Source organism: Ailuropoda melanoleuca, chromosome X, assembly GCF_002007445.2.
Source record: "Ailuropoda melanoleuca isolate Jingjing chromosome X, ASM200744v2, whole genome shotgun sequence".
Taxonomy (NCBI): Eukaryota; Metazoa; Chordata; class Mammalia; order Carnivora; family Ursidae; genus Ailuropoda; species Ailuropoda melanoleuca.
Window position 1 is genome coordinate 16031471 of NC_048238.1, and position 17657 is coordinate 16049127.

The 17657-nt window shown below is 47.1% G+C and overlaps 1 protein-coding gene across 6 annotated transcripts in view; it reads right to left on the minus strand.

Moving 5' to 3' along the window:
- SH3KBP1 (SH3 domain containing kinase binding protein 1) overlaps nt 1-17657 on the minus strand; it is a 329089-nt gene that overhangs the window by 52590 nt on the left and 258842 nt on the right. For all 6 annotated transcript variants that reach the window (XM_034649071.1, XM_034649072.1, XM_011236658.3 and 3 more), the window contains 2 exons: nt 11543-11650; nt 1163-1214 (listed from right to left, as the gene is read on the minus strand). In XM_034649071.1, coding sequence (XP_034504962.1) covers nt 1163-1214; nt 11543-11650 — 160 coding nt within the window. The remainder of the gene's footprint in view (nt 1-1162; nt 1215-11542; nt 11651-17657) is intronic.

Genomic DNA, 17657 nt, shown 5'->3' on the forward strand with positions numbered 1-17657 from the left:
TTTGGGATCAAGCTGACTTCCCCTCCAACTCGGTGTGACAAAAAACCTTAAAAAATCACTCCTTGATAAATTTGTGAATAAACCAATCTGGAAATTTATTCATACTTTAAATGCTATAGAACTATCACAGTTATTAATGTGCAGAACTAAAAATACCCCTACTCTTCTTCTGTTTTAGTTGTTAATTTTTTAAAATGCCACTTAGCTAGTTATTCATGGAGGAATTTCTCCCCATAATTAGTTCTTAACAATTATAAAAAGGAGTTCTATGGGGAAATATGAAGATCATTTTTATGTATGAGAACCCTGTGCACAATGAGCTACCAAATGTCCAACCACGTCACGTCTTCCTATATTATTCAACCTTAATGTCTGAACTATACAGAAAAAGTAAATTGGATTCTTTTTAAGATGAAAAACGTATCATGAGGAAAAGTATTTATTGCTAGAATAACATTTTTTGTTGGCGGGGTAAGTGAAGTAAGTACAAATTTTGGTTAACCACACATTTTTTTTTGGTTAAAAATTCAGCACCGCTGTACATGCGTGGTGAGGCTATGACCCATGGGAAGGAACCCTCCCTAAGCTGACCCTCAAGATTAGGTGGGAACGGGCAAAGCAGGACAATTAAGTTCTTCTTTCCTCAAAAGCAGTTGATTAGAAATACAAAAAATAAAACAGAAAAAAAAACTGGTTTACTCCATAGCAAAGTCTTTCTGGTCATTCATTTGGGACGCTAGATTTTTCCGCTGTACCAGGGATACATTTTAATGTTATATTTAATTTTTTTAAAAAGATTTTATTTATTTATTTGACAGAGAGAGACAGCCAGCGAGAGAGGGAACACAGGCAAGGGGAGTGGGAGAGGAAGAAGCAGGCTCCCAGCGGAGAAGCCTGATGTGGGGCTCGATCCCAGAACGCTCGGATCACGCCCTGAGCCGAAGGCAGACGCTTAACGACTGCGCCAGCCAGGTGCCCCTAATGTTATATTTAATTTTTAGGAAAAACAGCAGTATATTTAAAATCTGCCTGTTGAGACCAAGTGGTAGCTTCTCAATTTGGTGATCCGTGGCATTTGAATCTAAGAACCTTGAGCTCTACTGAGGGTGCTGTAAATACACACAGAAAGACGCACGCTGTGTCCAGAACGGAAGCACATTACCTGCCCCTTGCTTGATGACAGGAGCGGACGGAGGAGGCGGCTTCTTGGGTCTCTGAAAAATGAATCAAAATGATAACACGTGAGATTGTTGGCAAGCCAACGAGATTGTTGGCCTGTCACATAAGGACCACAGACACTGTTTTCTAGATGTAGTTTGGACAGTCCAGAGGAGCTCTCCAAAAAATTGAGCAATTCTCTCTCCGGGGATGTCAGGTTTTGGCACCTTTAAACCAAAACTAAAATAAATTCAGTCTGCAAAACAAGACTTTGATGGACAAATGAAATACCGTTTCCCCCTTTCTAAATTTGTAACAGCCTTCTGGAAAAGCACGGCTCAGCAAAAATGGCCTGAAACCAGCAAGCACAATGGTCCTCCTACGCTGAAACCACATTTGCAATTAAGATTTAATCTGCTGAATAACCAAGTGATTCAGGAGAGTCACTGGGACAGCTCGAAATCAGATCTGCTCTGGACGGGGGACCTTCAGCAAAAGCAGGCCAAGGTGCTGCTGAGGCTGGGAGTCAGTGGGTTCTAAGCCTTCAGCCCCTTCTGACCCCAAGGCTGGCAGGCCATTCTCGAGGCCTCCCACAGACCAGTTGTAACCCTGGAAAGTGGAAGGGAGCTCTTTTTTTGCTGTGGTCTGTTTTTCTCTTACAACCTGTCACTCCGTAGGTGACGAGGCAGCGAGACAATCGGTGGCATCCCTCCCTGAACCCGTTCCAGGGCCTCTCCTTGCGCACCCAGGATCAACTGTAGGAGGAAGATGGTCAGGCTGCACTTGGCAAATGATTCAGGGGCCAAGAAGCCGACCAGGGCACAATTCTTGGACACCATACTTGGAGAGGGGAGCCAGAGGCGAGGAGAAAACCATCTCAGTAACAAAATCATTAAGGAAAGATGGAAACAGGAGGATTTGAGAATCCGATCCATGTTGCTGTTGATGCTTCTCCCAACCCTCTCTGGGCATCACACACCAGTGACTTTTTAAACAGCTCTAGAGACGCTCTCCTGCACTCTGAAAACATACCACTCGGACACTACCGTGAGGAGCAGCCGAAGCACCCACCAGTCCCCGGCCCCTGCCCGCTGGGGCCCCGCGGCGCCTGCTACAGCACTAGAGCACAGGAAGAAACGCTTTCGAGGGAAACCGGGAGAATATGAGACCCATAAGGAACCTTCTCAGGAGGCATCACAGCACGTAGGCTCTGGATTCTGTGACATGTCACCTCTGCTCTTCAGTAGCTGGGTGACGTGGCCAAGTTACCTCGGGTAAGTAGTGTAGCGTGGTGGCTGAGAGGCGGGTATCAGAGCCTGACTGATTACAAATGCTGGCTCTTGCAGTTCTTAGCCGTGGCCACTGGGCAGGTGAACTGACCTAGCTAAAGCTTCTCATCTGTAAAATGGCAACAGCATTACCACCCTCTTGGGAGGAGGTGGTTTCATATGCAGAGGGAGTCAGGAAGCACTGCCCTATTGAATCTTCGTGACAACCCTATAAATAATGATATTATTGTGCCCACTTTGCAGAGGAAGTGACTGAGGCTTAAAGAGATGAAGCCATTTCCCCAAGTCACCAGGCTGTTAAATAGGGTGGGGGGCTGGGAGCCCAGCCCCATGCTGTCTGACCCACAGGGGTGCTCTTGACCACTGTGAAGGACCCGCCTTGCCAGAGAGCATCCACAAGGCCGACCACCACACGGCCATATACCACACACAGTGTGTACCAAAGCACAGGGAACTGTATCATATGACGGCTGGGGGGAAGAAAACACAAGTATCAAATTGCAGCTACAGTAGGAGGTCAAATCAACTATGTTACAAAATATACAGAAAGAGAAAAAGACTGGAAAGGAATAAATTTATAGTGTGATACCTGACTAGTGTAGGGTTATGGGCATGTGTGCGTGTGTGTGTTTCCTTCTTAATATGTTTCGGTACTGTCTATATGAGTACAGACTCACTTCATTATAAAAAAGAGAAAGAAGGATGCTCTGAGGGCCACCTACCCCTGCACACAGGCCATCCGCTGGTGGAAGGCCGTTTCCTGTCTACTAGCCCCTTCCAGCTCTCCACTCCAACTTCTTCCTTTTTCTGCCTCCCTGCTCTGTCCTTGTGTAAATTAGCTGGGGACAGATGCGTGTTTACCTAATGAAGTTATTGTTGAAACTCTGCCAACTAACCTTCCTTTACCTCAGGATCAGAATAACTTCTTATTCACAGACAGCGCCCTGTGGCCTAGTTCTTCCCGGCCCAGCCCCAAAGATGCCTAACCAGTGGATGTCTTGCTCACTTCCTGCTCGTTTGAAATATTTTATAACCAATTTCACATGAGCTCCTCTTGCCGAGGCTGTTCCCCCAGCGACCTTGCCTCAAACCACAGGGCCCCAAATAAAACAAGACAATTACAAGTCATCATGTTTTCCACGATTACTGTGCAAAGAAAAAAATCCCTCAGTGTTGTGTCAGATTTGGCATGGGGCAGACACACGGAATGTGACCGGGCAGGGCAGAGGGGCACTGAGAGAGAGGACAGGAAGTGTCAGGCTAAGAGACACTGTGTGACAAGCGTGGTCATGGCAAGTGTGAGCTTGACTGTGGCAGAGGAAGGAGGCAGAGGTGTGAGGTGTCGTGAGGAGCCCTGGTGGTAGTGGAGGCAGGTGGGGGCAGTTTTGAAAGGAGGGAACAGTCTGTGACTATGTGTCTTGCACCCACCGGGCTTGATGAGCACTGGCTGGGAGCCAGCTTTGCTTGTGAGCAGAACAGCTTTACAGGTTGGCCTGGGTTTTTTGTTTTTTCTCCTTTGACTGACTTCACTCTCTGATGCCCTCAAACTTAGCCTTCCTGCCTCCTTAGATGAGAAATGATGCCACGTTTTCAAAGAAGAGGTCTTTGAAGGTAATTCTAACCAAAAACCAGGGCCAGGGTTCCGTGTAGCTCCAGACGGCCCCCCAAGTGATTAATGGAAGATTGCACAGGATCCTACAGGGATTTTCCTCTTTAAGTGCAACAGGAAGACGGGGCAGTGAGAACTGAGAAGGCAGGCTGGGAAAACCTGTAGCAAAACGTGACAGGAAAAACTTCAGCACAGGCACTCATAATTCTGAAATCAAAAGACGTAAGCATGTCACTTAGTTGGTTTTCCCCAAAATGTCCGATTGTGGCCGGATGAAGGAAACAGCACAGAGGGGACCTCCAGGTTAAGCAGCAGCCCAATGCCTTCTCTGCCGAGTTGACCAGCATTAACTGGCACCACAGGTGTGCAGTCAGAAACACCCTTTCAACTCAGGCGAGTATTTTAAGTCATGAATTTTTAGAGGCACTTGTTCTATTTCTTCTCTTTATCCCTCCCTCCATAGTGGAAATATAACACTCCAGATCCAAATTCAGATGGCTTCAGCCTGCTCGATTTGCAGATCGAGGCTAGAAACACAGGATGTCAGAGCTATGAGTGATCACAAGGTCCCCTCTACACTGGAGGAGACTGAGGCCCAGAGGGACTGTGTCAACCACTGGGTGGTGGCCAAAGAGGGCCCAGAACTCACATCCCTCAGTGTCCAGACTGTGGCAGTTCATTAAGAGCCAACATGAACATGTTCCTAACAAAATCAATGAGCCAACATTTTCTGATTTCTAGGAGAGCAGAATGTGTTCCACGGTCTTCCCATATGCAGGGTGTACAGGCCTGTGTGCGCCTGAATGTGCGTCTGCCCGCGTCAAGTCATTGGCTTGGACACAGAATCAAACGCCATCCTTCAAAGGATACGTTAACTAGATCTGATTTCTTACCATTATTACCAGGAAGGAAATAGATCTGAATGTTCTGGAGTGAAGACAGCAGGAAGGCTGATTTCAGAGCTGACTCTGCCCTTTGTTTGGCAAGCCCGGCCAGTCCCAGGCAAAGAGCACATCAGCTGGCTCAACGGGCCTCCCTGGCAGGAATTTTGATTTGCCACTTGGCCTCTTGCCTTCAGAGCTCTGGCCCCACACATGTGGTTTGTTGAGAATAACCAGAGGAGCGTACTTCTGATGGCTGGGTACCCTTGAGGGGGCACTTTGTTAGAGGAATATGGTAAGGTTCTGGAAGCAAGTCTTAGCTTGATTTTGAGCCTTGGGAAGCCCTCCTCCAGGCATCCAGCTAAAAGTTCTTTAGAGGTGTCTGTGTGAGGCTGGAGAGGGGACAAAAATGGACAGTTCCTGACCAGGGCACCCCTCATGGCTCTAGAAACACACAAAGGCTTCCACTCTGCCCTTTTCTTTCCTGTTCCTGGTAGACTGGTGACACCTCCGAAGAGTACAGCTGGGGCTACACTTGGGGTGATCATAGCACCTGTAAGGGCCCCTCTGTACCCTACAGAGTCCCTAGCACAGGAGGTCCCTGGGGGCCACCTCAAATACCTGCTCTCAGCACGGTCTCTCTTGAGTTTTCTCTCCTTAACCTCTGGCCTGGTGGCCTGCATCCCTGGTCTCCCTCTTGGCTGGACCCATACAGACTGCTAGCCTATTGGGGAATCATGCAGGCTTTGGTATTTGGCTTCTCCCCAAGATGCTCTCACACTTTACCCCCTTGGCTCATGCCTCTGCTCCCTCTGCCCACTGTAAAAGTGATGCCTCTACTCCATGCCCAGACCTCACATCCAGATTGAAAGACCCGAGCTCCCCCATGTCTGGGAGAAGGAGTATGACAAGGGACCTGACTTCTCCCTGCCCCCCTCTTCCTCTTTCATACTAGTGCAGGAGAGAGCAGTGAGTAGGAGGGGAAGGAACGAAGGTAGGGAAGGTACACCTGGTCACCAAACGACCAAAGGACAAGTGATTCCTGAGAGCCAACCCTGTATCAAGCATGCTGCTATGGGCTGAATGTTTGTCCACTGAATGGACCCAAAACTCCTATGGTGAAATCTAATCCCCAATGTGGGGGTATGTTGAGGTGTTGCCTTTGGGGGGGGCGATTGGGGCATGAGAGTGGCACCCAATAGATGGAATTAGTGCCCTTATAGAAGAGACCCCAGAGAGCTCCCCTACCTCTTCTGCCGCGTGAGGGCACAGCGAGAAGACAGCCATCTATGAAACAAGAAGTGGACCTTTGCTAGATGCCACATCTGCTGGCAACTTGATTTGGACTTCCCAGTATGCAGACTGTGAGAAATAAAGTCCTGTTGCTTATAAACCACCAAGTCGATGGTATTCTGTTACAGCAGCCTGAACTAAGACACACACTTTTGGGCCCCATGAAGGAGAAGCTTGGGACATGGGCTCTGCTTTCAAAAAAGATGACAGTTGGAATGGAACGATGACAGAGAAGCACTTCAGGCAAGGGTCCAACTGAATAAGGTGCTCAACTGAGAAAGTACAGGCTCTCAGTACCAGCAGAGAAGGGAGAAGGAGCGCCATCCAGGCTACTTCAGGGAAGCTCAGTTAGGGCTCTGTCATTAGGTCATGCTTGGGTGACATTAGTGCCTTGACGGTCCCCATCTCTGCATGTGAAATTACCCAGAAAACGACATGTACAGACATGGTTGTAGGTGAATTTTTTTTCACAATGCTGCCTATTAGAAGCACATGTTTGTTTCTTTTTGGAAGACTATTTGGGGAAATAATTCACTAGACAGCTTTAGAAACTAGAAGTATTGGTCCTCAAAAGGCTGAAGGACATGACTAGGAACAAAGAAAAGTTGGGTTGAGTCTGTTTTATCAACTGGGTTGTCAGACGATGGGGGCTAAGGTAAGGGGCCTCCTAGGAACATGGTAAAGAGACTGTAGTCACAGTTACACCGGCAAAATCCCCCTCCAGCCGACTAGCCGTTGTGGGAATCAAGTGAGTCTTCCTTTCCTGTAGAAGTTTGGACCCTACAAAACTGCTCAGTGATCTTAAGGTTGGCACTCAACCATAATTGAGAAAGTGGGAAACGTACTTGACTGTACCACAGTGTGTCTGGAGATCGACAAAGAACAAAAAGGGTCCGGTCAGCTGTGAACACCGAGAGCAGTGGAGAGTTGCTGAGGCCGAAGGTGCGGTGCACTCAGAGCGGCCTCTGGGATTAGCTGAGTTCTACACACAGCTCCCCCTGGGGCACCCTTCCCACTGGTGCACGACGGGTCCTCCAGCTAGACCTGCAAGGCCCTTGGTGAGAACCACTAGCTCCCGCAGAAAGCACCAAAAACATGTACTTTCCTGTAGAATCCGGCTTCTAAAAAACCCAGCCTACAGGGAGCAAACACCCTGGGCGGGCAGACCCACGTGTTCCAGACTGGCTGACATTTCAGTTCTTGTTGCAATTAGTAAGCTGGCAGTCTGCTCGCTGGGTAAGTCTCTGTGAGTTGGCAAAGGTGAGCCTGCATCGCAGCCACAGGCATCTTTAGAAATCTTTGAGGGAAGGTTTCTGTGTCTCTGAGAGGCAGATCGTCCACGGTATAACATTCGCTATGGGAACTTTTGCAACACCCTGGTTCTTGACACGGTATACAGACTCTTAGAAGAGTCCTCCATGTCAATGGATACTAAAACAACAACCTCTTCTTCAGGTGATTTGAACAGCTTCTCTTCAAGGCTCTAGAGCCTGAGACTTTTTCTAAAAAATGATCCTTCGAGAACACTGTTGTTCAGAATATCTATTCTATTTTTTTTTCAATGACAGTGAAAAGTTTTCTGCTGTTCTTGAGAGTTCAAGTTCCCTGTTTTCCTTCAATAAGGATGACAGAGCGTGTGCATTGCTTCATTAGAGCTCTCAGAATATTTAATCTTTCCATTTTGATACTCAGTTTTACTGTCAAGTCTCAAAATAAACAGACAGCCATTGAATCTAGGTTCTCTCATAAATAGCTTACATAATTGTTCTAAAATATGCACCAAGAGATCAACGGGTGCTCTCCCCCCAGGGAACATCTTGAGAGAAAGCCCCAAAGCGTTTGTCACCTAGTAAGAGAGAATCTGCCAAGGACTCTCTGAAACAAAGCCCTCCAGAAAATTCCAAAAGGCTCTGTGGTAACCACCTGAGTCCGTACCGAGCCACAGCAGAAAAAAGCCAGCCTCGTCAGAATGCCTTGGTGATGCCTACTGATTCAAGAGGTCTGCTGCTGAAGAGATGCTGCTTGCTGCTGTCTGCCCTAATCGTCCCACACCATCCTCTTTTCCGGGTGAATGGCTGCAGCCCCAGCCACTGGCAAGACAAGATGACATGTGCTGAAACTGGTGGCAGAATAATGTTTCAGACTCTGTCATTCACACAGTGCATTTGTGTTAATGATTCTAATCATCTTTACACAGCCAACTCAGCAAACAACAGCCCCAGCTCCCGTCACACTGTCACCAGCTCACCAGTACCCTGCATGCAGTGATAAAGGCTGGTATGGCAGCCAACGCAAAGCTGGGTGGCTGGTTTTATGGGCCAGAGGGGATGAAAAGAATGGAATACTTTAAATTTTCTAAAAGCGAAATGTCACATTATACAATCACTTCTCAGCTGTAGGTATGACTTTGCCTGATGGGTTTGACTATTGTTTCCCTCAGCCGGTTTTTCTTCTTCTTAGAGACAAGGTTAAAAGACCTATCAAAGAGATGGTGGCTGCTTGTCTGAGGTTGGAGAGATGCCACGGGGCCCCAAAGAGCGTGCATGCCTCGACGAGCAAGCTGAGTCCGCTCCTCACTGACTTCACCCTCCCAGTGGAAGTCTCCCCTTAAAACCTTATGTCACAGAGCAGAGCTTCTAGAAGGGTATGCCATGGAATCTCTCTCACCTGGTGCATTTATTGCCTCACTAAAATATGACTGGGAACTAGAAAGCAAGGTGCCACAGTGTAGGCAACCACAGACTGCCCATTTGTTAAAAGAATTATCCAGATTTTACCTTAGCCTTCAAAATCATACCACCTCACTTAGAACCAGGAAGGTGGCAAACGTCCCCCAGGACAGCATGCTCGCTAAGATTCTTTGGCCACAGGGAGAGGAAGCACCAGGAAGGTCTTGGCATCCAAATGCTTCAGGACGTGAACGCCTTTTACCAGGCTTGCAAAGATCAGTGAGAAGGATCAAACAGGCAGTCTGGATGACCTTCTCCCCTCCACTCCTTGGAAGAGTCCCATCCTCAATGTCCTTTTGGAAAGGTCCAGCAGGTCTCTATGGCCCTAACATCAGACCTGCTGCCCAACTCTAAGCCCACAAGGCAGCAACTGTGTGTACTCTTCCCTTCTCATCAACCAGCACGGTGGCTAGCCCAAGAGAAGGGACCCAATAAATACACAGTGCATAAGTAAATAAACGTAAAACATAACTGCCAGGTAGCAGGTCCTGAAAAAAATATGAGAAACAACATGAAGATTATGCCATTCTGTGCCTGCTTATCTCTACAAATACAGTTTCTAAAGTACTAGATTTCTTTTTAAAGGCTATCATCAAAGTTCTCTGATGCATTTAGATTCCCAGGGAAGCTCATAAAGACATCAAGAAACTGTTGATTTGACCGGCTGAAGCAAGCTGAGCCAGAGTCAGATTTCTGTCATTACTGACCGGTTTCAGCTGCAGCCTTCCCACACTCGTGCAAACAGTAATTACAGAGACGGGTAAAGTTAAAGCACCAGGCGCCGTGCTAAAGAATTCCTATCTTCTCAACAGTTCAACAAGGTAGGTGTGATTCTTCTCGCAGTTTTATAAGTGAAAACACTGAGGCTCAGACACATCCAGTGAGGTGACCTGGAACAGAACAAGTAAGTGACAGGGCCATGATTCAAGCCCAGGTCTAGCCGATGCTGTAGCCTGGAGTCACGAGCACTGTGCTCTAGAAACGGCTGCCACACCTCACTCCTGTGTCCTCTTGTTTCAAAACATTTACTATCCAGTCAGTACTAAAATGTTAGCATCTGTTTTTTTCAGGGGGTGGATTCTGTCAACTGATAACCCACCACACCTCAATCATGCAATAAAAATGGCTCAAGTGATTTTGCTTGCTAGAAATTTTTTCTTGAATAGTGAGCTCTTCTCTGTTCTGAGAATTTATTCCCCTCCTAAAATATGGTCAGGAACTGGAAGGTGGAGCTGTCATCACTTAAACAGATACCTGCTTCTATACCAGCACTTTGTAAACTGTAATGTGTAAACGGTTTGCTGGAGGATCTTGTTAAAATGCAGGTTCTGATGCCCCAGGTCTAGGGTAGGGCCTGAGTATTTCTAACAAGCTCCAGGTAATGCTGATCAAGTGTGGCCTATGGACCAGCACTAAGTGTCAGGGATATAGAAAACAGCAGGAAGCAGAATCCAGAGTCTATGAACCCCAAACTCAGTTCTGAGAGAGAATAACACGTGTGGAACAGAACATTCTTCAGCTAAACAATATAGGAAAGCAAGCTATCCAAAATCCTAAGGGTGTTGGCCCTCGGCTTCAAACCAATCTAAAGATCTACGGGGCATGATCTTGGTGGACACCGACATCTTGCAGCTTCTTGAACCATCATGTTTGTTCACCTAGGCACTACATACGCCGTCAATGCTGTTTAGTATCCTTGGCAACCAATCCACCAATGGGTAGATATCCTTCATAAACATCAGCTCCATAGGAATGGTCATGGGTCAAGGTCAGGTTCATGGTCTAGTAGCAGTGCCCCAACAGGCATAAACAGGAACCAGTCCAGAAAGGCAGGCAGAAGTCAAGTGAAAGCCTGAGCAAAGAGCCCTGAAGTGCAGAGCAGAATGGAAAAGACCAAACTCCTGCCCCGTTATAAAGTGCTTCCAACTTTTCAACTTTCTTGTTCCATCCTCATCAGAGAGACAATACACCTGGAGCGAGCCAAAGATGGACTGGCTCATTGAAACAACAGCACTGGATAATGGGTCCCCACAAAGAGAAAGCAGATCAGAGGTGCATACAAATACATATATGGACAAACATGTGTATACATGTCCATATATGTACACACACATGGTAAGAACATCAGTGGCCTCGTTCTGCGTCCTCAGCTTCACAATGTGCTTTTCAGCCACTTCACAGTATTGGGCACTTCATCATCCCCAAGGACACACCACACAGGATGCAGGCAGTCTGCTCACCAAATGGAGGCTTCTGGTCATTTGGGTGCTTATATGGTCCAGACACCGCACCAAGTGCTTTACACACATTATCTTATTTGTTCATGCAACACCACCGAACAAGGGTCACTACGACCAGCTGCCAGATCAGGAAAGTGAGGCTGGGGGAAGGTAATGAACCCATTCACACTCACACGCAGCCTAGAGAACGGCCGAGGGCTCAGAAGCCAGGTCCACTGAACTAAAATGCCGGTGCTCTTCAATGGTCCACCAAACTCCCCTCGCCCGGTATCCCGACACCCAGCATGGAAGCCACCATTCTGACAGCGTGTGGAGTGCTGACCTCAAGGCCAGGAAGACTTACATTGCCCTCCTTTTCAAAGTCAGGTGGAAGTAGCTTCACGAAGTTATCAGGGAACACTCCTCGTCTGCCGTTGAGCTCTCCTTCCCACCAGCCCACGTCAATGCAGTCCTGGGAAACGGGAGAGCAGAGAGTGAGAAGTGGGGCAAGCACCCTCCGGGGAGGTCCCACACCCCCTTCAGAGAGAATGGAGGCCCTTTCCTTTAGGCCACTATCAGCGCCGCGGTGGTTACTGAGACGAAGTCAGCACAGATCCCAACGTCAGACGGGAGCAAGAGCGCAAGCGCACAGGAGCGGCTGCCGGGCCTGAGCCCAGTGCTGCCGTCAGGTGCGCTGCTTCAGTCGGTCTGCTTTTCTTTAAAGATGGGAGGATATGTATTTTCTTCGTCTTAATTTTGCTGAAATAAAATTATTTCATTAACTGCAAACGTGCTTTAGGAAATATCACAGGCACAAATGTTCTCTTTGGCCTGTCACAAAGCTTGTGGAAATTCAAAAGGGCCTTGCGACGGGCAGTCAAGCATAAGAAGGATCATACTTTTGGCAAGCTTGTGAATGCACGGCTCTTCCTCACTTTCTCTCTGTGGTGATGCGGCACGGTTGGCATCGTGAGAAGCCCTTCCCTCACCTTACAGAACTCAATGTTTGCTTACTAAATGAAAGAATAAATCTATTCATTCTTCCAGATCCAACCTGCTTCCCTTTAAATACTCCCTATTCTGTTCATTCACTCATCAGATGTTTACTGAGCGCCTATTTTGTGCCAGGTGCCAGGGAGAGCGCAAGAGCTCGGCCTGTGCCAAGCTTCCGTCCCAAGCCTAACAGCCTCATGGTTCTCCTGGGCCTTCAATCTCATGCCACAGAACCATTTCTATTTTACCCCACATCCAATTGGTTGGAAGGTCAATTTTCTCTAGTTTTAGAATATATCTCACATTTGTCCTCTGCCTCCAATTCCACTTCTACCACCCTAATCCAAGACTCACCGGCCTACCGCAAACCTCCTCACCTGGGCATTTCTTCCTGCCCAGTGTACGAACGACGTACACACACTGCTGTTGAGTACACGTCCATGAGAAAAGCCCAATTCTCAGACTGTGGTCAACAATTCCTGCTACAGCTGAAAATGAGCAGAGGCTTTCCAAAAACGCTAGCAACACACAGGACTTCTTTTTTTTTTTTTAAGATTTTATTTATGTATTTGACAGAGATAGAGACAGCCAGCGAGAGAGGGAACACAAGCAGGGGGAGTGGGAGAGGAAGAAGCAGGCTCATAGCGGAGGAGACTGATGTGGGGCTCGATCCCATAACGCTGGGATCACGCCCTGAGCTAAAGGCAGACGCTTAACCTCTGTGCCACCCAGGTGCCCCAACAACACACAGGACTTCTAAAGTTACGTCTGAAGCAGGGCATGCTCCACAAAGTGAGGCTACCACGCTCAGGGCCCATGCAGAGACACTCACGGTCCTCCACAACACCAGTGGGGTGGGGAAGGGGCCAGGAGGCCTCAAGCTGCACATGCACAGCTGGTCTCGGGCCCTGCTGTAGAGCCCGGAGGGCCACAGCATATGTGACTCACCGGGGCCTTGCTACACTATACATCTTAGCAAGGGGAGGAGCATTTCTGGTTTTTTCACCATTATGCCCCCAGCCCACTGCAATGCCCAATATAATAAATATTTGTGGAATCAGTGAGGACTCTTTCTAAAACTGAGTTCCGTGATCTCCTGCAGTGAGGACAAGGTAGCCTCAGTCTACTTTAACTCACGATGATTTTACATAAGAGAGGGCCCACCTCAAGTGAGAAGTAGATGAGCATCACCCTCCCTTTCCCAGCGGTATCCGTTGCAAAGATAAATGGACTCTTTAGAAGGGGGTGTGGGTTTTAGAAATGGGTCCTTAATCACAGATGGTAAATTCTAGTCCTGACCAACACCAAAAAACAGACACTTGAAGCGTCAAGTTCAGATTTACCCAGAACCAACCAAGGTTCAAAAGACAACATGAGAGAATGCTTATCTTTCTTGGACAATGATGAAAGAGAAGCCCAGGTAAGTATTCTGGTCCCACTCATGTCACATCACACCTTAAACAATCTAGCATCAGTCCCCACAGAAGGGATTCATGAACGGGGATGGTGGTGGCAGAGTATGATGGCTTCTGAGGTTCTTCCAGCTCTGAGAAGATCTCATCATCAACAATACTGGAAAATCTTGCGAAGGTGTAGGGGGTGACCTTCCTTTACTTTTAATCCTTAGAAATTAAATCTTTCAATCCAGAAGGCTCTGCCTTTGAGGAAACGGCTGGCACCTTTTTTTTTTTCTTTTCCAGACAAGTCCTCTTCTCCTCAAAACCAACTTGAAACTCACCTTTAGGAAAGTGATAATGATGAATGCTTTATCTTTTCTTGAACACTCACAACTGTGTTAATTTGCACTTCACGATATTCAATTCAACAAACATCCATGAAATGCGAAGTATATTTAAGTTCCTTCTGTAGACACCAACATTAAACCTGCAAAGAACATGATCCCTAACTGCAGGGAGCTTAGAGATTCAGGTGAAAGACCCCAAGGTCCTTTCGGGTAACAGGTATCAACCAAGAGCTCTGGTACCAAAGAGGAGACAATCATTAACAGCTTTTCAAACAATCTTAAATCTTTTCATGTGCGAAGAAGGTTTGCTTATGTGAGGACTGGACTTCCCTGCACATTCATTTCAGAGCACCTGATACAGAATTACATCCACAAAAGGCACTCAAACATTGTTTAGTGCTGCATTTCTTTTCAAAAGCTTTCTTCCAAACTTTCTGACTGGTGCAAATCCATGCCTCACCTTAGTGTTCTGCAAGCAGTAACCCAAGAATCATTGTAACGAGGCCTTTTCCTTCACATGTGAGAAAAATAAGGAAGAAAATTTTAATAAGTAGAAGCATATCCAGAATAACTTTAGAACTCATACATGCCTACAGGGCAAAACAGTGCATATGACATATTTATTGTATTTCCCATTAGTGGAGAATGGCTTGGAAGGCTCATCTCTACTCTGCTTCTTAGGGAAAACATTAACAGTACTAATCATTGTGCAATTCAAGGTAAGAGAGGGAAAGCATGAAGGTAGAGCACAATCTGTCTTAATGTTCTGATTTGTAGGAGGACAAATACAAGACTCGTGGATGAGATAAGCACATTTCAAAAAGAGAACAGCCAGTGTGTCGTAGGACACTGAGGAAAGTGAAAGGGGGAGCTCCGCTGCAGGACAGAAACCGGCCCAGGGTCAAGGTACCTGGAGCGGGACAGAGACTGATAGAGAACCAGGGTCCTTCTTACCCCCTAGCAGAAGCTAATTTAAGGGAAACAGAACAATTCTGACAGCAAAATGAGAAGCAGAAATACCTCCTCTTCAACAAAGCAGGCAAAAGAACAAGCTTTCTGATGGCAGAGATGAAGAGACAATTATTCATATGAGGGCTGTGCTTCTGGAAGTGTAAAAGAACAGCAAATTCAATTTATTTACTGAAGACTGAAAACATGGATAGCAGAAGAATTCAGGGGTAAACAGAAAATCATAATGTCCTTACAGGGCTCCAGAGTTCAGAGCCTAGTGTGAGAGGCAGGCAGTGAATCAATATGGTGCAGAAACACCGGCAGGAGTGCAAGGCTGGATTTAAAAACAAGTAGGACCAAGAAAAACCAGGTAGCCTGAAAAGAGAGAATGAGGGGCGAACCAAGGCAATGAGAAAGGTCAAAGGCGGGCTCACCAAGCATGAAGGAAGGGAAGAGGGAGAGTAGGAAGCTGGAGTCTTGGAAGAGAACATTCAAGAACTAGCACTTAAGGTGAAGGCAGTGCCTGGTGCCCAGGGAGCTCCCAACCAACATCTACTGAACAGTGATGTGAGGTATGAGGCAAGATGGCACCCGTGAGTGGCAGGAGCAGAATGGAGGGACAGTTGGTCGGTGATTTGTGAGGCCAGAATGTCATCAGGGTGGAGTGGATGTCCCCAAGGAGGATGGCAGGAGGTGTGTGAAAGCAGGACAATGACACTGCAGCCGACAAGTGAGGAAAGAGGCAGTGCGGCCAAGATGCTGGAAGATGTGAGGGTGACTATTTAAATTCTTTTCAAACCTGGGACACTATTAATAATCATGCTGGGACCACAGATGATCACCCTAGTGGATTCTGAGATTCCAGTAACGATGAGGACAGGACAGTACAGGCAGGCGAGGGGGTGGCTTCTGAATGAGGCAGGCGTTTGCAGTGGGAAAGAGTGAGAGAGCAAGCAGCATGTAGATGAAAGTTTCCAGAGCAAAGACAATTAGAAATAAGCTCTACTGGCACGAAAGCAGAGGAAAGTAGACCTGGACTTTACCAAGAGTCTGGAGTATGGAAAGAACGATATTTCCGACAGAGAATGTTCACTCTTCTATGACCAAGTCCTCAAAATGATTTCTCTGTGCCTCATCACCAGGCAGATATTTGAGTAAAATATGGAATTTTTCCTTATAAAAAACAAATGATATTTTTCCTTTGAAGGAATGAATAAACAGAGCCTTAGCTGTGCTGTACCCCTACCTCTACGTTCTGCGCTATGTCAGGTTATCGGAGATATCTCAGGGAGAGGGGAAGACCGCAGACTGGGGCCGGCTGAGACTGCAGTGGTCCACTAGTTACAAAAACTCTGGGTCTCAGTTTCTCGACACACAGGAAAATCTTGGTGAGGTTTATGTAAAGGGAGACACGACTGCTGGTGGTTATCATCATTATTGCGATTCTATGGACTCGTCCCAGGGACCCTGAGGGGACAATGTGGCCAGGAAAGCTTCTGAATTAAGCTCACATGCATTTGCCACCATCTTTGGGTGAAATTGCCAGGGGCCGCAGCTCACGGACTTGGAAGAAGGCCGAGGAGACGGACATCAAGGCCCTAGGGTGCGTCTGAGGAGGAGGACCTTGCCCACACCCCGGTGTCCTGCCTTTGTCCATCAATCCTGCTGGAGGAGCCCTGAGGAACGTGGCCGAAGCACTGCAGCACTTCCCATGGCTACCGCAGCAGGGGCAGGATGACGGCCACTCTCTGATGGACAACTTGTTGGCGGAAAGTCACCAGTGAGCTCTGTTGCGTCTGCCTCTAGTCTCGGCACTACAAATGTTGAAAAAAGACAAACTTGCCATCTGGCTTGTAAACTGGTGAAAGGAACGAGCCACAACCTCCTCCTGGGCTCCCTTTTGTTGAGAATGTGACGCAACCTAGGAGTTCAGGGTTTCTCAAAGCTGGCTGCACATTTAGAATCACCGGGGGGAATTTAAAAAATTCCCAATGCCTGGGCTACACCCCACACCAATTCAAGCACAATTTCTAGGGGGTGGGACCAGGAAATTGGCACTTTTTAGAGTTCCCCAGTTCCTTCCAATATGCGGGTTGACAATCAATGATTTGGACAAGTGCTTCTCAAACTTTAATGCACATACTATCCACTTGGGGATCTTGTGAAAATGCCAATTTGGATGCAATAGGTCCAGGGCAGGTCTGAGATTCAGCATTTCTAACAGGTTTCTGGGTGATGCATATGCTGCTGGTCCCATGGACCACACTTTGAGTAGCAAGATTCTCAAAAATGGTAAGCTTTTTTGAAAACAAGGATCTTGTTACCACCTTTGCAGCCACCAAATCCCTAGCACATTGCCTGGCAGATATCAATTCTGAATAAATGTTGGCTGAATGGATGAAATGATAGATGGCCCAATCTTCCCCCAGACTATTGATCTCCTTCTCTCAATTTTCAAACATCAAAAGTGAGGTCAAGTTGAAGGAGGAAGAGGCAGGTATAGATTAGCTACACAAGAAAGCTGCATCTAAGGGGGCCTGGCTGGCTTCTTCGGTAGAACATGTGACTCTTGATCTCAGGGTTGTGAGTCAGAGCCCCATGTTGGGTGTAGAGATTACTGTTTTAGAAAGTCACATTAAAAAAAGAAAGCTTCATCTATTGGTCTATACCACATTAATTATTTGTTTATAATTGTGGAAACAAAAACTACCTCCAAAATGTATGCCACATTTTCTCAGACACTGTAAGTGTGCCAAATATTTGAGTTCAGAAAGGAATGCATAGCTTACAA